At 36.7% G+C, this 22,117-nt stretch overlaps 4 protein-coding genes across 5 annotated transcripts in view; 2 read left to right on the top strand and 2 right to left on the bottom strand.

The window, feature by feature from the left end:
* Positions 1–2,596: 2,596 nt before the first annotated feature.
* Positions 2,597–7,924, bottom strand: LOC107035704 (DNA-binding protein Ets97D). 2 transcript variants are annotated; one of them, XM_015253255.1, is made up of 6 exons: positions 7,752–7,924; positions 7,231–7,519; positions 5,535–5,679; positions 5,380–5,456; positions 5,059–5,293; positions 2,597–3,908 (listed from the first exon to the last, which is right to left on the bottom strand). In XM_015253255.1, the coding sequence occupies exons 1-6, from the start codon at positions 7,787–7,789 to the stop codon at positions 3,403–3,405; spliced, it is 1,290 nt and encodes a 429-aa protein (XP_015108741.1). In that variant the 5' UTR covers positions 7,790–7,924; the 3' UTR covers positions 2,597–3,402. The 2 variants fall into 2 exon arrangements, with proteins under 2 accessions (XP_015108741.1, XP_015108740.1); XM_015253254.1 differs by having other exon boundaries at positions 5,380–5,459.
* Positions 7,925–9,337: 1,413 nt separating this feature from the next.
* On the bottom strand, positions 9,338–14,144 carry LOC107035714. The gene is made up of 3 exons (XM_015253270.1): positions 11,769–14,144; positions 10,204–10,405; positions 9,338–10,016 (listed from the first exon to the last, which is right to left on the bottom strand). The coding sequence occupies exons 1-3, from the start codon at positions 13,473–13,475 to the stop codon at positions 9,739–9,741; spliced, it is 2,187 nt and encodes a 728-aa protein (XP_015108756.1). The 5' UTR covers positions 13,476–14,144; the 3' UTR covers positions 9,338–9,738.
* Positions 14,145–15,368: 1,224 nt separating this feature from the next.
* Positions 15,369–19,198, top strand: LOC107035731. The gene is made up of 5 exons (XM_015253297.1): positions 15,369–15,454; positions 15,532–15,673; positions 16,570–17,153; positions 18,181–18,454; positions 18,662–19,198. Exons 1-5 carry the CDS (start codon positions 15,443–15,445, stop codon positions 19,090–19,092), a joined length of 1,443 nt encoding a protein of 480 aa, XP_015108783.1. The 5' UTR covers positions 15,369–15,442; the 3' UTR covers positions 19,093–19,198.
* A 1,575-nt stretch (positions 19,199–20,773) lies between these two features.
* Positions 20,774–22,117, top strand: part of LOC107035721 — a 7,525-nt gene continuing 6,181 nt past the window's right edge. Inside the window, exon 1 of the mRNA XM_015253283.1 lies at positions 20,774–20,865. The gene's annotated coding sequence lies outside the window, so the exon portion shown is untranslated. The remainder of the gene's footprint in view (positions 20,866–22,117) is intronic.

The following is a 22,117-nucleotide window of genomic DNA, read 5'->3' on the forward strand; positions in this document are numbered from 1 at the left end:
AACTTGTGAGCTATTTTATATGCATACCGCAAGCTCCTTTCTACCGGTACATGTAGTCAGGCCGTCGTTTGTGACTTATCGTCCCAACAGCACTGATATTGCATTTCTAACCCGACACATTCGGATCATCGGGACACCAAGAGCATCACTGAAGAGCACCCGTGTTTTTTTTTTTAAAAAAAACGTCAATTACTCGATGAAAATTTTTTGTCAATTTCTTTTCGGCTTCTCATTAACGTTCGGAGCCATCGTCAATGGGGAACTGATCGATCAGTCGACTGAGTTATTTGTTTCTTGTTTTTAACGACGAAAAATGGTGAGAGGAGACTGCGGCGATGCCTGGGTGAGGTAGTAGGTTGTATAGTAGGGAAATTGCAATAATGTGTAATTGCAGATATGAAATCCACTGTACAACTTGCTAACTTTCCCGGTCGTCGGCGCCCCAACGTTGGATGATACCGGAACCCTCCCCTCTTTCCGTGTGGTTCAGCAGTTTTTTTCTTGGGGGAATGGGGAGGGCCCACAGGCATCGGCTGTCGTCCTTGTGTTATTTATTTTTTTATCTGGAGATGGAGAAGAGGAGAAATGAAGAAGAAAGTGCTGGGTGAGATGAACGAGCGATCAGGGGAGAGGGGGGGGGGAGGGACAGTGTGGAGGAGAGAAAGTTGAGGATTTTTTTGTTTTTTTGCATGAGAGAGAAAAAATGGGGAATTGGTTTGGACAGAGGGATTGTGCGAAGGGCAATGGCGGTCAGGCGACTTAAAGAAAAAACATGAGAAAGTTTTTAAAAAAAGTTGTTTTTTTGTTCTTTTTTGAAATAATGCCTGCACCGCTTCGCCGGTTCCCTGAGACCCTAACTTGTGACGTCGCGTCCGATATCTCACAGGCTAGATTCTCTGGTATTGGCGATGAGTTCTGCCTTTTTTGGTGAACGAGGATGAGAGTGTGGAACTGTTACTTTTGGGGTAGAGATGGGTTTTAGGTAAATGGGGGGGGGGGGGCGTGTGTGTTAAGTTTGGTGGTCACTTTGTCGTTCTGATGGTTGAGTGCAGGTGGAAATATTTTTTGTTGCATTTTTTTATTCGTCTTTCTCGCATTTCAGTACACTGTTAAAATTATTTTAGTAGTCATACACCAAGAGCCTCGAAATCATGGGGAATTTTCCGATAGCTTCGTTGCAAATAAATGAGGGTGTTAAATTTTGCAGAAAAAATTAATTTTATCAAGAGAATTTTATTTGAAGCAATTATCATTTGGTTGTTAATTTTCAAATAAACATGATTTCATAGGGAATACGAGTTATCTCTTGTTGAGATACATTTGGTTGGGAGAAATCGAACTTCTCTAGAATTGAAGTTCCTTTTATTTGTCGCAATAATGAGAGTATTTGATTTCTTTCCAGCGAAAAGTTTGCTAACTCCAGAAATTCGTTGGCTTACTCAAAAATCAAAATTAGTCTCATGACTAAATACGTCGTTATCTCAAGCAACACGATCATACGTTGTTCCAAGTAAATTATAATTGAAGTGAGCATTTCGTATGTCGAATCAGGATGAATATTGTTACGCGGAAAAAGCTTTGAGATTGTAGTAAGATTCCGTTGAGTGGAAAGAAGTTTATGTTTTTTGACTAAAAAATCGCATTAGTTTACAATAACAGAATCACAGATTACGGTAATTCAACGAAAACTTGGATATCACAAATTTCGTTCAATGTGATGTACGGAAAGCTCAATTTAAACATCGGCTTCATTCGAGAAAACAACATTCAATTCATTCCTCAATGTAATCATCTCCTAGGTAAGAATTTTTTATCAATTCATGAAAGTAGAAAATTTCTCGACTGGAGATTATATTAGGTTAAAACAAATAGAAATTTTCTGTATCTCAAGAAGAAATAATTGATATTCACCGAAGATCTTATTTATTTGAAATTGGTTCAAGTGTATAATACTTGTTCCAAGAAAGAAACTTCTCAATAAAAATAATTTTTTCTATCAGTGTACGTCAGGCGAATACGCGTCGTTTTTCGTGTTTTTGGCTTTGAAGTGTTCGATTTAAAGTTTTTTTTCAAACTTTTCGTTAAATTCCGTAGAATGAAACTATTTTTTTTTAATCATCTCAATTAGATTATGGAACAATTTAGCGATATTGCCACTTACACCTTCGCACCATCCATAATTTCCAAAATTATCCAAGTAAGACGCTAGGATAACGCAAACTGTATCTTGTCGATGATGATCAGCCAGGCAACTCTCGCTACTCGGACGTTGACGAATACAGATCATATAATTTAATTTACAGTTGTCCTAGTAGTCTGAGCCCTTTTGATTTGTCGATTGTCGTATATTTATAAACATTAAGGGGAGGTTCACCTCGGGAAAAAACTTCGTTTTTCGAGAAAAAGAATTTAACAATACTATTTTCCGCGTGATTCTCCCTCAGGAATCAATGATTCTAAATCTATGTAAATATAATGTAACATGCGATGAACTCAGGCAGATTGATTCTTTGTGGATCACCGTGCGAATGGAATAAGGAAAGATGGGAAAATAAAGGTTTGTTCATAAAAGAAGAGACCAAGTTGTTGACAAAATTGTTATTTATCCAAGTCCTTATTCTATTTGATGTTTATTATTTACAAGAAACGAAAAAACCCAGCGTAACATAAAAACGAAAGAAACAAAGCATAAAGAGTGAAAATATTGTAATTATTCCATACTTATTCCTAGCTTTAAAACATTTTTAACTTGCAGATGTATTAGAATAATATAAAAGTACACAAATGCAATGGATACTGCACCCCTCCGAACAATTGTTGAGCAGGTGGCTGAGTTTGTGATGCTCTCATTTAGATAACTAATTATAATCATCAACCAAAAAAATTCAATTGATTTCAGAATCGAAGTGGTAATCTGTTATTAATCGAATCCGACATTTCATGTAACTGTGAAAAGTAGTAATTTTAGGAGGAAATGTTCAACTAAAAATATCTTTTGACACTTTCTCTCAAGATTACACCTGATTGTAATAATTTAGAAATCCCAGAGAAATGAAAAAATTCATCCAATCAAAAAATAAGTACAAAATCATTATTGATTGTACATTAATCTTTAAGACGAGGGATTTTAGAAAAAAAATCAAGAGATGTTTTCTATAATTCATAAAATGTTGAAAACAGATGGGAAAAATTAATTGATTAAAAAAATAAGCATGAAACGCATGCCAGCAGATTTTATTCGCAATTGAGGAAATTTTCAGTAAAAAATATCTCAAAATTGTCCTCTAAAATCTCTCATTACCGAGATAATTCATATGTGAAAAAGAGACCTGTCAAGTTTAACCACTTCCCTAATAATTTGATGAATTACCACTCAATAATAAAACACAGGGACAAAATTAATCAAAAATATCTCTTGCCCTCTTCAACCAATCTGCTGAGCTCAGCAGCCGAATAGCCAAGGAGTTGCTTCAAATCACAAACAAATTTATAAACGAATCTCTTTCCATGAACCTTGGAAATCATATCTCCGTCGTAATAATACCTCAGTGCACGACTCAATTTTTCGTAATTCATGGAGGGTTTGTTCTTACGTGCCCCCCACAGTTGTGCCACAGCTTCCGGCTGATTCAGCTTGAATTCCCCATCACTTCCCACCCATCTGATGGCATCTCTGTGCTCACGATCTGTCAGTAATTCGAGTAAAAACTGCCACAGCTGAATTTGTCCGCTGTTCACTGTACGACTTGATGTTATTAGTGGTGTATGAGATGACTCTTGCACTGGTACACCTACTAGTCGCGTGTGCTGACTCATCACACGAGCTTTTGATGGCTTTGCATTGGTACGCATTTTTATGGATTTTTCGTCTGACAGGTCTTCCAATTTCGGCTCTTTTTGTACGACAGCTTAAAAATTTAATGAGTAAATGTTTTAGTGAAGTTGAGACATTTGAATAGTTTATGAATTGTGGATTATCTTATGAAATTCAGTTCTGTAATTATATTTTAGAATTTTTTAACGAGGAAACTGCTTTTTTATTGAACAAGTAATTATGAAGGAGAGGCTCTGCAAATTTTTTATTGCAGATTTACGGATATTGATTGAAAATGAGAATTAGTTTTCTCAATGTCATGACTCATTTTGTTTCATTATTTAGCTACTCAATCGTTTGATAATTCGTTATTTATTCCCACGGAATGATTACCATCGTACTATTTTTATAATAAGAGATATTCATAAAAAACTGAAGAAATACTCAAATAAATAATTCATGGTATTCTACAAATTAGAATCAATTTGTACGACAGCTTAAAAATTTAATGAGTAAACGTTTTAGTGAAGTTGGGACATTTGAATAATTTCTGGATTGTGGATTATCTTATGAAATTCAGTTCTGTAATTATATTTTAGATTTTTGTTGCAGAGAAACTGTTTTTTTTATGAACAAGTAATTATGAAAGAGATGCTCTGCAAATTTTTTATTGCTTAGATTTATAGATATTGATTGAAAATTAGAATTAGTTTTCTCAATGTCATGACTCATTTAGTTTCGTTATTTAGCTACTCAATCGTTTGATAATTCGTTATTCATTCCCATGGAAAGATTACTATCGCATTTTCTAAGGAATTTAATTAAACATTGCCCACGAATATTCTCCTGCTCGTTTATTCTATACTTGTTTGCCATTAGAAATGATGAATATCTCAAAATTATTGTAAATATTTTCGTTTATCTCTCACATTACTCCACAAAAAAAGTCCATAGAAATCACCCCGCATCTCTTAAACTACGAGACATTCATAAAAAATCACATCAATTTAAAGTAGAATAGCCTGATCTAATTTTACGATTTCTTCACAGCATCGTAAAAAAAATATTTTTCATACTATTTCCTAGTGCATGTAATCAATGCTTCATTATAAATCTCTGCTCAATAATTCATTTCATTCCCAAGATGATAAAATACTAGAATAGTTTGAATTAAAATTAACAATTCAGTGTTATCCGGACATTTATCCCAAAAAAAAGCTTTGATAATGATTTATGCCACTCACCAACAATTTTACATTGTCTCAACAGTTCCAGATGTGTCCAAAAGACCTCACCAGGGTCCAGAGGAACTTTAGCCTGGAACTCCTCCAACGTAAGATCGCACAATTGCGCCCCAGTTATGTTCCAATCAGCCAATCTGAGGGAAACCAAGTTGAATTGTCTCACTGCCCACTGTAGCCAGTGCTTCACATGTGTCTGTGTCCAGTTCTTGGGGTCCGCCGGGATCTTCAAACGCTCCTGCAATAATCACCCCATTACCCATTAATTCCACTCATCAATAAAACAATTTTTTAACTTGGAACTTAATTGCCAGTCATTTGTACCTGTTCCTGTTTATATTGAGCATCCACCAGCCACCTGATTACGTTCTGTTTATTATCCGGCTGTGGAGCGACTGGAGCTGCTATAAAAACATCATAAAACACGTGAAAAAAATAACGGAATGCGATATTTTAATCGTCAAAGGGATTTTAATTACCCTCCGGAATCTCTACGTAGTCCTCAGCTGGTTTCAGCACATCCACTATATTTATCCTTCTCTGGGGTGCTTTTATCTGGACATTAACCTGGACCAGACCTTCGCCTTGGACACATTGGTCCACTAAATTTTTATGACTCTCCAGCTGGAAATAATATCACTGAAATGAAATTTCATGCCAAATAGTGAAACCAGATGCAAATAAAAAATGGGAATGTAGTTAAATTAAGGGAGGTGGTGGAGTTTGTCAAAATCCCTTTTGTAGCTCGGAAATCGCTCTGCAAAAATATATATTTATGAAAATTGGGTTATTTTTTTATTGTTTCGTAAGTTTGTTATCAAACATTTACGAAATCTTTGTCTTTTTCATTAGTTGGGGAATTATTTCCTAGAAATTGCCACTGGAATTTCACAAATTCTCGTAATTAAAAAACATTAGCAAATTAGATTCCTTATAAATTGATGAAGAATTCAATGAAAACTGTAAATTTCAGTTCAATCATTCAGTGAGAATGAGGGGAGATGAGAAGAAATCAGCGGAATTCTGAATTAATGGAACATTCTGATCTTTTTGGTACTAAATATTCCCGTTTAATTGAATATTAAATTATTAACTGAAATCGGTTCATGAAAGTCAGTTATGGCATTTTCCTATTATTATTTTTACTTGCAGGTATTTGAATTCCCTTGATTTTTTAAATTCAAACTGGGATACTCACTGAACATTTTTTTCTTTAATTTTTTCATTCTATACCTAACTGAAATTAAAAATTTCTCAAGTCTGTCCATTCTAAAGGGAATGCAATAACATTCTCTTGAAAATGACTACGAGACTGTGCATTAATTTGAAAAATAATAGAATTGATAATTTAATTTCTCAATTATTGGTTGATAAAATAATTCGGAATTTGAATATTTAAATTGATGATAATTTTAATAATCAAAAAATTGGTGAGTAATATTAACAATTGACTTATTCAAAATTTAACTTTAAGGCCCGGGTGTACTATCTTTCGAACGTTATCTCGATGTTTTTTTTCATCTTTCATCATCTGAAATTGTCAATTGAGTCCTGCATCATGCAGAAGTTTTGAAAAATTATGAATGAATAATAAAAAAAAAATAGAGAAAATTCTTAATTTTTTCAAAGAGCATTTTTAATTTATATTCAGAATAAGTTGAATAACAAGGAATTGAAAAATGTATCTGATTTACATGCAGGGGGAAGACTGATTTCGTAAATCTTTTCCCACACTGTACAGAGACATTTATCACGAGAAAGGCTCTTTGAAAAAAGTTGTAATATTTTGGAGAATTTTTTAACCACACTTTTATCACATAAAAATGGCAGATGACTACATACCACTGTTTTTAAAATTGAGATACCTAGCTGTGACTTCCCATGAGGAGTTAGTGTTTTGTTATCCACCATGGAAAATGACAGCTAATAGATAATTTGCCACAGCGAATCAGATATTTGTAATTTCCACTTTTTTCAACTCATTCTGAATCTCAATTAAAAACGCTCTTTGAAAAAGTTCAGTTTTTTCTATTTTTTTAATCATTCTATCATAATTTTTGGGAATGTCTACATGATGTACCACTCAATTGACAATTTTGGAGTACGAAAGCTAAAAAAAATCCAGATAACATTCGAAAGACAGTTCACCCGGGCCTTAAACTCCTAAAAATTTACCATTTGTGCATCTTGCAGCCAGAAAGAGTAGTCAGTCAGCTCCACCCCGAGCCTCTGCTCCAGTAAATTCCTCAGAGTGGAGAGAGGCTCTCTGATATCCATATGCTGCATGAGCACCCCCTCAGTGCTCTCTTCCCCATTGTTGCTCTCCAATGCAAAACTCGGCTCGACCTCGAGGTCCGAGCTCTCCTGGTGGAGCTGAGCCATGATATCGTCGTCCTGTGTCAACATCGTCTCCGGCTCCATCTTAATCCTCTTCATCATGGCAAAATCATCGTCCGTATCGTAACTACAGATAAACAACCACCATTGAACCACGACGAAACCAAAACAAAGTGCCTCAGAAATGAAAACAAACTCGTGAAAACAAAAATAGTAGAAAATTGCTCTATTCACCGATGTTGGAGAGGGTACTTTGCATTAATTTCTTCAACTTTTTCTTAATTTGTTATCGAAGCATTGGAGGGGAATGGGAGGTCATGATTCCTAGGTTAGAATCGTGCAATAATATACTCTTCTACCTCTTCCTCTGGCTTTTCACGTGACTCGGGTGATCCATCACCGGCACTTAATTCTCCCACTCGACACTAAAACTTGTCCAGTTGAGGATTTTATTAGTTTTGCTTAAGCAACTCGCGTTTATTTATTATCGTCAAACAAATGCAAATCGCATCATAACCTCGACCATTTTTACGAGGTCGTGTTGTCGTAGGAATTGAAAACATGAGGGTAAAGCTTAAGTGTGGAACGATCAATTAAATCAAGCAAATTCAAAAATTATTTTCACTTTTTCTTTGCTGGATAGTAATAAAAATTAGTGTTCAACATTTTTTAGTGTTTTATCATCACTATTATTGCTGTAATTAGGTTATTCACTGGGAAATTGTTCGTAAACCCTAAATTTGAGACTAAACATCAAGTTTAGTCAATCAACAATGAATTTAGAAAATGATTTCCATTTTCATTGTTTAATGATGATAAAAATCAATGTTAAAATTATTTGAGGCCTCATTAGCATCAGTACAGATGGAATTAGATAATTAACTACGCAATTTTGTGAAAAAATGAGAAATGTGAGGGTAAACCCCGAGTTTATAACAATTAAATTTGAAAATCATTTCCATTTTCATTGTTTGATGATGATAAAATTAATATTGGAATTATTTAAGCTCTTATTAGCATCATTATAGTTGTAATTAGGTAATTAACTCTGAAATTATTCGTAAACAGTGAAAATTTCAGGCTAAACCTCAAGTTTATAACAATGAAATTCGAAAATGAATTCCATTTTCATTGTTCAATGACGATAAAATTAATATTGAAATAATTTAAGGTCTTATTAGCATCATTATAGTTGTAATTAGGTAATTAACTCTAAAATTATTCGTAAACAGCGAAAATTTCAGGCTAAATCTCAAGTTTATAACAATAAAATTCGAAAATCAGTTCCATTTTTATTGTTCGATGACGATAAAATTAATATTGGAAATATTTAATCACTTATTAGCACCAGGACAATTGTAATAAGGTAATTAACTTTGCAATTTTGTGTAAAAATTGAAAACGTGATAGTAAACCTAAAGTTTATACCGATAAATTAAAAAATTATTTACTTGTTTTTTCGCAGCGTAATAATAACAATTAATGTTCAGACTTGTTTTAATGTTTTATAATCATCATGAGTGTTGAAACTAGTTAATTAATTCTGCAATTTTTCCTAAATATTGAAAATGTAAGGGTAAACATTTAGTTTGGAACAATGAGATCTAAATTTCCATTTCCGTTGTTCCATAGTAATAAAAATTTAGTGTTCAGAAATTATTAATGCTTTATCATTATCATTAGTGTCGTAATTAGCTAATTAACTTCGTAATTTTACGTAAAAAATTAAGACGTCAAGGTAAACTTCAAAGTTGTAATGATAAAATTCCAAAATAAATTTCTTTTTTATTGCTCAATGATAATAAAAATTCACATCCAAACATTTTTAATAACTATTTATCATTATTATTACTATCGTGGTTTGGTAGTTAATTTTGCAATTTTTATAATTAATCAAATGTGATAATTCATGCTCCTAGGTGCTTGAGGATTGATGAACCACTCATTTACTCGTCATAACAATTTTTATTATCATAGTATACAGAAAACGTAGCATCTTAATTCTAAATCACTAAATTCATTCAGTGTAATTACGTATATCGATTATACCTAGGCACTTCCATCTGAGTGTTCATCTTAAAATTACCTGGTACAGTTGATTACACCTACTCAAAAGGCAGTTTTGAAAAATAAACGGCGGATTCTCCGAGTTAGTTAATTCAAATTAATGTGGACTAGAATATTATGTCCAAAATGGTATAAAAATCCGATAGAATCCTACAATAAATAATATTCTTCCAACAAACGTGCTTAACAAAAAAAAAATTCCCAACGTTCTACATGAGGGTTACATTGATGACGAACGTTGAGCCAAAAATTATTAAATTTGATTGGATGAGTCTCATTCTACTTCGTAGTTTTCGTCAGGAAATCTTTCAAAGAGACGTGCTTGGTCTCGTCAATCAGGTGGTAACACGTTTGACCTGCGAAGTTGGGGAGGTTCGGTTTTGCCCCACTGGTCAATAGCTCTCTCGCTATTCTAAGCTCGTCGTTCTCCAGGGCGTGAAATAGGGCAGTTCTTCCTGATTTGCCATCGCGAACGTTGAGGTCTGCGTCTGCTGCTATCAGTGCCATCACTCCATCGTAGTTTCCGAGTTGGGAGCAGTGATGGATTGCAGCAAATCCTGGAAACCGAGAGGGAATAATTAGGAATTATTTTATGCACCGAAATTTGATGGGGATTTAATTACAACTTAAATAATGAGGGGAGATGATATCAGATCAGATGGGAAGAAACGAGATTAATATTTCTGGGGATAATCATATAATTATCTAATTAAATGATAACGTAAATTAATAATAATTGTTTACCACTTGAGTCCACGTAGTTGAGAGCCCCAGGTGTTGGTGCATGTTTGATAAGCAGAGGGAGACAACGCATCCCCTCTCTGCTTGCCATCGTCAGTGCTGAATCGTGAGCTGTTTGTGATGACGTAGGATTTGCCCCGGCGCGGAGTAGCAATCGAATTATTTCTTCTGAATTGACGAATTTTATCGCCAACTCCAGACTCGTCTGAAAGGGAAATTAAATCATGATTTGGGTGGATATTTACGGGTTAAAATGCTTTGATTCTTCATAAAATTATTGTTCTGAACGTAGTTTCTTCCGTTAAATTGGCTTATTCCGGTCATTGTCCTTTGATTCTTATCATGAATGTCTTGAAATTCAACGGAAATTGATAGACTTTTATACGATTTTTTTTGTAGTTATTTTTTTGCAGCTTTCTTCGACATAAATATTCCATGTCTTCATCAGTTCTTTTCTTTATTATATGAAAAAAATGAGTGGATAAATTAATAACAATTTCAAGAGAAAGTTACATCCAACGGAAATAGACAGATGTCCATGAAACCTTCTTTTGTGAATAATTTTTTCCAATAAAGATAAAAAATCGCTTATAAAAATGTTCAACATAATCTTCAATTCTGACATTTGTTTTTCAAAAATAAATTCAATGTCAAATAGATTGTATTCACTCCATCATTCACAATTCAAATTTTGATTTCTGCCTTAACCATTGTCCAAAAATTTACCCGAAAATGGAATTAATTCGTCTCGTTTTTGACTTCAGATTTTAATAAATATCTGGGAATGTAAGAAAAATGTCAAAATTTTCAATTTGTTCGAAGAGAAACTCAATAATAATCTGAACACATTTTGCATTTTTTATCATTTGGATTTTTTAAAGATTTCCCTAGAAACTTCTTTTGTAAATAATATTTTTGCCAATAAAAATGATAAATCTCCTATAAAAATGGCCAATAGTCTTTTACTCTCACATTAGTTTAAAAAAAAATCAAAGTCAAATTGATTGTATTCGTTCCATTCACCAATGACTTATCTCCCCAAGGATTATTTTCGCAGATCCATTTTTTCTACCCAAAAGTTTTCACCAAAATTTTCATGTCATGTTTTCACTCCAACAATGTGCCCAAAAAAATCACCCCAAAATGGAATTAATCAATCTCACTTTTTATTTAATATTTTAACAAATTTGTGAAATTTTTCCATCGCTTCTCCTCTCCAAGAGCGTCTCCTCTAGACCCAAATTTCCAAATGCCCCCAAAGTCTTCAATCCTCCCAAAAATTGCGTCACCCATCCCCGTCAACCCTCATGGAAATAACATATATCTCAGTATATTTCACTTATATTTCGGCCAAAAATGTCATATGCCAGATATATTCTAGATATAAATATGCACATATATCTCGATGTAAAATATTTAACATATATCTGCAATATATCTCAGATATATTTTCGGCCAAAAATGTGGTATACCAAATATATGCTAGATATAAGTGCTGCATATATCTCATTCCCATAAGGGAACACCTTCCCCCTCAACTCCCAAAAATTCTAAAAAAATCAACTCACCTGTCCCTCCTGCGTGGGTATATCCACACTGATCTTGCAAGCCTTCAAAAGCATCAGTTGCTTCCTGAGCCCCACGACATCCTCATCGAGAACGGCCCTGTGAATATTCAAGAACCCATTCTCATCAAACTTCCTGACATTCGCAAAGTCCCTCTGCAGCTGGGTGTACAGTTTCTCAGTCCCCGGATCGTACTTCATGATATTATGAACCTCCTTAACCCTGTCACCCTCCGCGAGTTTCATCAGCATAGAGTCCAACTCTCGTCCATCGAACGCACACCTCCACCTCTCCTGTGGCGTGTCCTCCCTCCTGCCCTCCCCCTCGGCCGCCTCCACCTGCCTCTCCCTCAGAGGAATCCTCTCCAGTCCCTCTTCATCCTCACAAGCCCTCACGAACTCCTCCTTCCCCTTGTCCAGCATACAGAACACCTCAGTCTGGGTCTCCGAGTCTTTAACAGAAATCTGCTCAACAGCTTTCTTGGGGATGAGTCTCTCGACTCCAATGCCCACACTCCTGAGGGCCTCCAGCGCTTTATTCCTCAACTCAGCATCAGGAAGGGACCTCAGAGCCTCCCCCAGGACACTCAAGTCATTCCCATCGACCTCCGTCGACTCCCCATTCCCATCCCCACCAAAATCACTGCCCCCTTGCTGGACCACCGGAATATTCGTGCTGTCGCATTCAGACCTGGTCGACCCACTCGAAGCATTCGGCTCCTTCTTCTCCCTTCTGAGAAGATTAACACGTCCCAAGGAGCTCCTCGGTGCCTGCCTGACGTTCTCCAGGGTCTCCTGGGTCGGCAGCTCCACCCCAGGGAGGACCTTCAACGTCTCCTCATCCGGCACAACGTAGTACATGTCATTCTCAACGTTAACCGTCTCCAAGCTGTCCAGCTTGATGATCTTGCTGGGATCAATTCGAGCAACTGGCGTCTCCAATGACTTCCTCTTGCTCCCAATGATCCTGTCCTTGCTGACAACTCGCTTCCCTCCAATCAGCTTCTGCGAACTCAGACCATTCACCACCTTGATCTTCATCCCAGGCGGCAGAGTCCTCGTGTTCTTGATGCTGACATTCCCCATACTCTGCATTTTGTTGAAGTTCAAGGGAACATTCGAGGCATCGACAGCCCCATTGTTGCCCACATTCATCTGCTGGCAAGTTCCATTCTGCACTCCGTAGTTCTGCCCGTTTACCACCACTGGAGAAATTGGAATCAGGACTCCATGTGTCGCTGACTGATCAGACGGCCTCGCCTCCTGCGTCGGTTTCTGGAGGTACTTGATGGTGGAGATGGTGGGGGCAGGCTTCATGCCTCCGGGCACCTTCAGCTGGGGGATCTTCGAGGCCTCGGGGCTGATGCTCTTCAGCATCGAGAGGGTATTGTCACCGGTGATGTGGGGCAACACCTGGACGTCGAACTCACCCAAATCTCTGCCATCGGGGGACTTTAGCTTGAGCTTCTGCAGCTTGTTCGTTGGGTCGATCTTCCCGGATTTGATCTTCAAGTTTATGGTGGACTGGGTGCCCCTGATTCTCTCCAGGGTCACGTTCATTGACGACTTTTTCATTGCGTTCGCCATGCTGGGGTACGTCTGGGGCAGCTTGAACTCACGGACACACTCTGTTACCTGGAGCTTTGGAGCTACTGGTGCAGCACGTTTACGTTTTTTTAACTTTGGCTTCTCGCAGTCAGTATTTTCCATTGTTCATTCGCGAATTCATTTAGGGCGATGCCGTTGCAGGCAGAATTATGAGGATACTCCCATTTCTTTGGAATTTTGTTGTACTTTAGTACCTCGATTTGTAAAAATTGTTTCGGTGAGAATGTCAAGAATTTTTCAATTCGTCGTTAACAATTTTTTATGCTGAAAGCTTCGGTTGGTCACGCAGTCATGTGATGTCCACGTATTTTGCGTTATTTTCGGGGGATATTATTGGATTATTTAATTAGATGAAGGTTAATAGTTATTTAATGGATTATGACAAAGAATAATTTTGCATTTGACGGTTTTACGTACTTTTTAGCAGTTTTATTGTTGAGATATAACCGTAATTGATGGAGAGTCTACGTTGTGACGTGCGTGATTCTCGGGAAAAGAAAGGGGGAATTACTGACTTGCCGAGCGACGCATAAAGAAGGACATCCCTGTTGAGAATGCCTTGAGTGTGCACTTTTTTTGTCCCAGGTTAAACACACGAGGATTTTCCACTTTGAAAATGACATCAACTCGGGGATTTTCTCGGTTCAAAGCGTATTTTTGGATTTAGAATGTCGTTTGTTTCGATTGTCAACGGAAATTTACACGACTTTGAGTTTTTATCACACTTCACTCGTTTATTTACTGGGCAATGCGCTCCACACAGATGTGTAATCGTGGGTCTGGTTAACCTCAATTGATCTCATTGGTTGGCTGGGACGGAGCTGGCCAATGGGAGGGCGAGCGCGCCTGGGAGCGTTTACAATGGGGAGTTCCCCTGTGAATAAAATGTAGATATAGACCGCGGAGAGCGGCTGGAGACCCCCCGCGCCATCTCAGGACTGCTGTTGGAGGGTTCAACTTATCGGCTGCTGGTTTTTGAACTTGTGGCGGGTGTTTTCGAAGAGTCGAAGGCTTCATGCAATAATTTGTTGGATGTAGGGGAGATTGGGGTAAAACGGACACTTTTGACTTTTCTTTAAATGTCAATGAGGGTTTGAAATGTTGATAAAAATTAATAATTTTCCTTTCAATACAAAGAAGAATTCTTTCCCTTTGTGACGAGCCTAAATTGAGCTCAATTGATCAATTTGTTTCTGAGTTATGAATCATTTTAAATAAGTATAGTGTCCGTTTTACCCCACCCTCCCCTAATAAATTCGAGGGATTGTTTCTCATTTGAGAATTCATTTACACTGGACATTTTTCGAATTTTATAGGTTGAAGTTATTGTTTGGCATTTCTTTTCGCAATTCATGGGAGGTGGAGAAGGAATTCTCGGAATAGTCGTATTTATATTTATTAGGGCAAATTGGGGTAAAATGGACACTTGACTTTTTTTAAAATGTTAATGAGCGGTTGAAATTTTGATGAAATTTAATAATTTTTTTTTCAATAGAAAGAACAATTCTTCCCCTTTCTGATGAGCCTAAACTGAGCTTAATTGATAAATTTTTTTCTCAGTTATGAACAATTTAAAAAAGTCTAAAGTATCCATTTTACCCCATCCTCCCCTCTATATTAATATAGGCGAGGATATTATTATTATATTGATTGTCAGATGTTTTTTATGTTATCGAAGTTAATAATTTTTATTCTCTTCAATTTTCTCATCATGTTTTTTCATGTCTGTTAAAACATGTTTTATTTTTATAGGATACATTATCCATCGATTATCTTTGGGGAGTAATGGGCACATTAGTCTGATTCGATGTTGAAATTTGAATAATAATTTCAGGAAAATTATAGGACAAAAAAATGCAGAAAAAACTGCATTATCAATACAGAGAGCAGGGATATGAATTAATTTCAAACCTTGAATCAAAACCGCGCGTTGTAATCAAGCGGAAATGATTCCTTATCACCTTATCGACTAACGTTTTCATCAGTTCGTCCTTGGGTTGTCCTTAGCGTCGAGCAGGATAACAATCCACGATAGTCCCAACAGAAATTGAAGCCCATTTATTTTCCCAATGGAGACGAGAGTAAGATCAATAGTTATTGCGACGAAACTCTCTTCGCCTCCGATCCGAGCAAAAATTTAAATGGCAATTGATTTTAGTCGATGGCCAGAGCACGAAGGGCGAGGGAAGCCGCTGAGGCAGCTGTCAAGGCCAGTACTACAATCAACAATTTACCGGACGATTGTCTATTCCACATATTCGGTTTTTTACCTTTGGAGGATCGTTTTCGATCAACAGCAGGTGATGTGCAATTCAATCTTAAACTTCTGTGTATTTTGGCATGGGCAACTCGAAGAGAAAGTTTCAAACGGTCTTTTTGGGTCGTTCCACCAATTTTTATTTGTTTGCTTTTTTCCATCGTAAATTTCAGAAAATTTCCTAACCAACATCTATTTTTAATTTTGGTGCTGTGAAGAATTCAGAGGTAAAATTGGAAGAAGCAAAATCTAGTCCTCCCAAAAAATTAGTTTTCTGTACTGCTTCTCACGATTTCTCGCCCGTGAATTGGTATTGCATACTTCCACTTTGAAACCTTGAAAATCACTACAAAAAAATGTCCCAGGGTGCTGCGATGGGTTTTTTTACTCGTGTAGTTGGCCAGTCCTCACCTTCGGCTCGGACGCCAACGCCACACGAGTAAAAAACCCCATCGCAGCAGCCCGGGAAAATACTATTTTCGAATAGAACTTGAAATCTAGAGGAGACAGCGAAATTTTTGTATGAATCTTGTGTTGAGTGCGATGCATAATCGGAAGGTCCCGGGTTCAAATCCCGGTCTGGACTATCCATTTTTTTCAGTTAAAATTTTCGGGTTATTCATATTGAGAATAATCCTGGTTCCCCTCCTACCTTATCCAAATCCCATCCACTCATTTCTTATGACGTCACAAAGATGTGGAACGCTATATAAATTCTCTTCTTTAATGTAACTTTCTTTAATGTAAAAAAATTGTGTTTAGTGCGTATGGGTCACTTTACGCACGCTCGTGAACTTTACGCACTCAACACATCACTACGTGAAGTTCACGAGTGTGCGTAAAGTGCCAAAAATTGAATCTTGTTAAGCTTGTATATAATTGTATATATATTATTACAATGACATATGCTAAATAAACAGCTTTAATCGTTAATCGTAGTATGCAAACGTTGGAGAGATTTTGGGTCCGATTCTTGGCACAACCTCCAAAAACTCGATCTGATCAGTCTCGAGAAGTCAAAGCATCCGTTGTCTTTCGCACCTAGAAACAGACCTAGGCGCAATCGGTTCTACAGATACTATCGTGATGATGATGACGCTGATGATGAAGAGGATAGCTATGAGGATGATGAGAATACCCGCGTGAGGTTCACGATAAAGTACCCAAAATTGATGACACTTTGTGGAGGATTCGTAAAAATCCTGATGCTCCCAGTCCCAAGCCGTTTCGATATCATTCGAGAGGCCTCCGAGACAAGTCGAAATCTGAAGAGAATTGTCATTCGTTTTGAAAATTTTCGCGACAAGGGGAGACAGAGCAAACACCTGGGGCGATTGTTTGCGAAGAACAGAGGGACACTACGAAGCGTGATAATTGATAACATGCAGGATTTTTCGGTATATACTGGATGTCTTCTTGAATTACCCAAGAAGTTGGTGGAGCTACAATTGTGGGGGTACAAGGCTCATTATGCACGTTACGCAGAAAGCGCGCGCACACCATATTTTAATCGTTTTGTTCCAGTGAGTTCGTAACAAGAGTTTGATTTTATCTCCCCTCACGATATTTAATAACGATATTTATCCATTATCGAAAACCTAATGTTTTATTTCCCTGGAAATAAAACGTGCGGGGGGAGGGGGAGACACCAACATTTGTGATAATTAAGAAAAATGAGTTGTAATACACTGGTAGAAAAACAATGAAACTTCAGGAAGAGTTGACTACTAATTTTCAGTACCGTGATACTGAATGCAATTTAGGGGGGAAAAAATTATGAAATTTTAGGTTTCACCGAAAATTAGATAAAATTCCAGAATTTTAAACAACATAAAGACGAGAATTCCTTGATTTATTTGAATTTCCAATCTAATGTGAATATTCAGTGTCAAATTACATTGAATTTCCAGTGAATTCTGAAATTTCATGATTTTTTCCCCCTAAATCGCATTCAGTGACACTGCCCTGAAAATTCAAGAATATATTTACCAGAATTTTCTGGTTTTCTATTTATTTTCAGAGAAAAATGGAACTAAAATTTACAGTTCTTTCCAAATTTTCCACGAAATTCTGAATTTTCAATGAAGAAATTCCTTGAAATTTCAGTGGTAATTGAATTCGATAAAAATTTCCAAAAAGGGTTCCGGAAATTTCAGACAAAAATTTTTAACAGTGTAGTTTCGACGAAATAAAATAGACAAATTCCTTCTTATATACGGGTTTCTGTTGGTTTTATTTTCAAGCTGATAATTTGAAAATGAATCGTTCCAGAAAGGATGAAAATGAAAATAGCCGGAGGACTTCGAAAATGAAAATAAGACCCAGTGGTCAAGGGCCTATTCAAATTTTTCTGAATTTTTGTGATTCTAGGTAAAGATCGTTATTTAAATGAGTGCAGGAAAATAGTATTTTTTGAAACGAGTGGATAAAAGTGCTTTTGGCACTTTTGTGATAAAAAATAAATTTTCAAGAATTCTGTTCTAAATTTATAAATTCCCACGGCTCGAAAAATAATGCAGCAAAATTATTTTGTTTTTTCAACTGAAACAGGCACTGAAAAGACTGAAGAATTTGGAAATCCTAGTATTGAACGGCCTTCAAATTTCCGGAGATCAACTTGCAATGATTGGGAACTTCGATAATTTGCGATATCTCGAGATTTTTAGGAGCACCCCTAGCAGGCCAGTTCCCTTCGAGATACAGGCAATCGCAAGTCGCCATAAACTGGAGTATCTCTCACTGCAGAATGTGAAGAATATGACCGCTGGTTGGTTCGCAGATCTCGTGAGGAATAATCCAGACTTGAAGCATTTGAAATTGCAGAGTAATATGTTCATTCTATTTCAACCACAAATATCATCATTAATTATATTCAAATTTTATTCATATTCTATTGAAACTCCTTGAACGTTTATTGGAATTTCTTTAAAAACTTGTCGTTTTTGAAGGTCTGCCGTAAAACCTGGAAGTTGGACGGCCTTAAAAACGTAGAGAATCGAAAATAGAAATAATTCCGTTATTTTCCCTGCAGCTTGCGCATTGCGACCGGAATTCATTCAGCAATTATTCGCATTGTCTAAACTGGAGACTCTGAGCCTGACCTATCTGCATATCGCGCCCGAGTCCCTCGATCTGACGGGATTTCCCAATCTCCAGAAATTCGTCTGCACCACCGCTGGGGATCAGGCGGTCATCATACTGCTGGAGACAGCATTAAACCTCAAGTTGATCAATCTGAGCAAATCTGAAGGAGTGACACCCCTAGTGCTGCATAAAGCTCACGTAGTCACCAGTACTCGCACGAATAATGTGCCTCTTCACGTTGTCGTCGAGAGCTATGTTCTCAGGGAATGGCAGAAGCCAACTAGGCCGTCCCCACTTCTCACTGTGGAACACTCATACGATTTCGAAGAGCGCACTCGTTATGGATATGAATGCAACGAAGAGGAATTGTTTTATTGAGAGACAAGTGCTGAGAGAATTGTAAAATAATTGTTGTGATACAAAAAAATCTCGATGATGTTTTGGGTAATTTAAATAATTGTCTCTTGTCTTAGTTTTGAGGCTTTCGCGGCCATTATTAATGACGTGGTTGGCTTCCGGATGGATGCCGCGTTGAGTTTCAGCATTGCGCCGACGTTTCGCAAACATTGCAGTCTGCATCTTCAGGGCTATGAGCTCCGATTCTGAGCTCCGATGTGTGGGGGCAGTCCTTATATACCTTCCCTTGTGGTGGTGGGAGAAGGGGCAGGGGGGGGGTCAGCCAATCATATGTTTTTAATTGACCAGCTGATCAACCAGCTGATCAATTAAAAACATATGATTGGCTGACCCCCCCCCTGCCCCTTCTCCCACCACCACAAGGGAAGGTATATAAGGACTGCCCCCACACATCGGAGCTCAGAATCGGAGCTCATAGCCCTGAAGATGCAGACTGCAATGTTTGCGAAACGTCGGCGCAATGCTGAAACTCAACGCGGCATCCATCCGGAAGCCAACCACGTCAATTGTCTCTTGTTTTATTGTAAAGTTTTACGTTTGCATTTGCATTCCTTTTTTCCGACCGATTTCGGATTTTGGAATCCGTCTGAGGCAGACCTTTCATATTTTTTAGAAGATCTCTGTCCGACGGAGGTCATGCACGGAGAGAAATGTTCAGTAAAAATTACGGAACTCACAATTCGCTCACCGATTACGGAATCGACTCAGAAAATTTAAGTGACGGTATCGTAATTTGTCACAGGAGATTCGGATAAAAATTACGGAATGCTCTGGAAATATTCCGTGACAGTTACGTAAAATTTCCTACAATCACATTTTGCTCTGGAATTACGGGAAAGATATGTAATTTTTATTGAGTATTTCTCTCCGTGTGGGCGAGGCGAAGGTCCCATTTAATTCAATTCTAATTCTGCTCGATTTAATTGTGAGAAAAAGGGGGGTAAAATGAATTGTTCTTTATCATCAATGAGTCAAAAAAGATTGTGTGGAATTTTCTTTTTTTTTTATATTAAAGATATTTTTTTTCTTCAAAATCTATATTGAATCATTTCTAAGAAGAAAATCTCCTTCGTCTCCTTCAAAATTATAAAATTATTATGTGACCGAGTAGAAGTTATATAGTAAGTTATGATTAAGAATATTTCTAATATTCTTAATTATATTTTTAATTATATTCACGATTCAATTAATCAATGAATCAAAATATAGATTTGAGTTTTGAGGCTTAAAAAACTCAAAAATATAGATCCGGAAAATATAGATTGTTCGGGACAATTCTCTGTAGGGAAGGTTGGGGTAAACACTTTTGACTTTTTTAAAAATGTTAATGAGGGATTGAAGTGTTGATAAAATTTAATAATCGTTTCTTCAATACAAAGAACAATTCTTTCCCTTTGTGACGAGCCTAAACTGAGCTCAATCGATCAATTTGTTTCTGAGTTATGAATAATTTAAAAAAAATCTAAAGTGTCCATTTTACCCCACCCGCCCCTAATTTTCGCAAGATTTTCTCGTAATTGATGATGCTCTTTGGAGAATCCCCTTGAGAATACTTCTTCACTCCACACGGCAAGAAAATCATTTTAAATTTCGAACTAACCGGCCGCCGGTACCAGAAGTCGTCTATCATAACCTCATCATCAACTCGCACAGTGATCAGTGTGACTGGTCGTAAACAAAGGATCGAGACCATCAGAAAACATCAATCTCGATTTGTTTTCCACAGGAGCCAGGGTAAGATTAATTATCATCACGAACGTCTTTTCCTCATCCTGAAGCTCGAATGTACTAATCCAAAGTGTCAAAATTGCCTCCACAAATTACGTTCAACCAAATTCGCTAGTGAAGCAAAATGATAAAAAATACTCTTGATCCATTCAATAAACTCTAAAGACGATGTCCAAGAGAAAAAATTGCCGGAACTGCTTGGATATCCTTAATTTCCTCACTTATAAACATTCAAATGTCTGTGAGCCATCTACGTTGAAGCCAAATCAAGCAAAAAATTAATAAACAAAAAAAGATTAAAAATTCATCAATTTTGAACACTTTTTTGGGTTCATGACGTCAACTCACCGGAACCAAGTTCCTCTTGCGACTACTAGCAGCGCTATTGAGTTATTCTAGCCTCTCAAAGTGCGAGACGTTCAACCAAAACAAATCGAGGGGGTTATGTTTGAAACAATCATTAAAACTAGATAAAAAAAATATATTGGCACTAACAAATGAAGTTTGTGCTGGAAAACGATTTTCAAAAGGCGGGCTCGGGAAATTTACCAACGGTAGACGCGACTATGTTGATAGATTTTATATTTTATGGGTTTAAATCTGCGTTAAAGTGTCGAAAGTCGTGGTTGTATAATTTTCACTGTTGTATTTTTACATCCCGGTACAAAACAATATTTATAAAGAACTTTCATCACTCGATCCGGTTTTTCTGACATTTTGGAACCAACTACATGTACAGAGTATTTTCCTAGATTTCAAAAGCTATAATGAACCGCTTGATGGCGCCACACGAAAATTTCGGCCTCCGGTGAGGTGACGTCACATCTTTTCAGAACGTTTAAAAAATACAATTTTAAAAGTAAATAAATAAATAAATAAATGAATAAATAAATAATAATTATATTATATTAATAATAAATAATAAATAAATAAATAATTACTAAACTATTTTCCGTGTTTTCCTATTAAATATGAGTTCTTGGGGGTATATTTCTTCAAATATGCCCCCAAGAATTCAGTAGCGAAATGATAAAGCGGTTTAACCCTAGTCTGGTCACCTGACGGGAAAATGCGACTTTAGTCACCTTCGCGGGAGAGTGAGATCCGATCAATTAGCCCCTCATGTATAGATATTCCAAATTTTTATTTTTTTCCTCATTGAAGTAGTTTTGAAGAAAATTGCGAGCTAATAAAAAACATTTGCTAGTTAGTACTTTTTTTAAAATAAATTTTTGAAAAATCACCCCTGAAAAAAAAG

Source organism: Diachasma alloeum, unplaced genomic scaffold, assembly GCF_001412515.2.
Source record: "Diachasma alloeum isolate Michigan unplaced genomic scaffold, Dall2.0 Dall_scaffold_00200, whole genome shotgun sequence".
Taxonomy (NCBI): Eukaryota; Metazoa; Arthropoda; class Insecta; order Hymenoptera; family Braconidae; genus Diachasma; species Diachasma alloeum.

Coding starts and splice junctions, on each gene's coding strand:
- LOC107035704 (XM_015253254.1), bottom strand. CDS start 7,789: ATGGATCACCCGAGTCACGTGAAAAGCCAGAGGAAGAG. Junction 5,460..5,534: donor CTACGTAGAGATTCCGGAGG/GTAATTAAAATC, acceptor ATGTTTTTATAG/CAGCTCCAGTCGCTCCACAG. Junction 5,294..5,379: donor CTCAATATAAACAGGAACAG/GTACAAATGACT, acceptor TGATTATTGCAG/GAGCGTTTGAAGATCCCGGC.
- LOC107035714 (XM_015253270.1), bottom strand. CDS start 13,475: ATGGAAAATACTGACTGCGAGAAGCCAAAGTTAAAAAAACGTAAACGT. Junction 10,406..11,768: donor TACCCACGCAGGAGGGACAG/GTGAGTTGATTT, acceptor TTTCCCTTTCAG/ACGAGTCTGGAGTTGGCGAT. Junction 10,017..10,203: donor CAACTACGTGGACTCAAGTG/GTAAACAATTAT, acceptor CTCGGTTTCCAG/GATTTGCTGCAATCCATCAC.
- LOC107035731 (XM_015253297.1), top strand. Junction 15,674..16,569: donor TCGTTTTCGATCAACAGCAG/GTGATGTGCAAT, acceptor CGTTAATCGTAG/TATGCAAACGTTGGAGAGAT. Junction 18,455..18,661: donor GAAGCATTTGAAATTGCAGA/GTAATATGTTCA, acceptor TTTTCCCTGCAG/CTTGCGCATTGCGACCGGAA.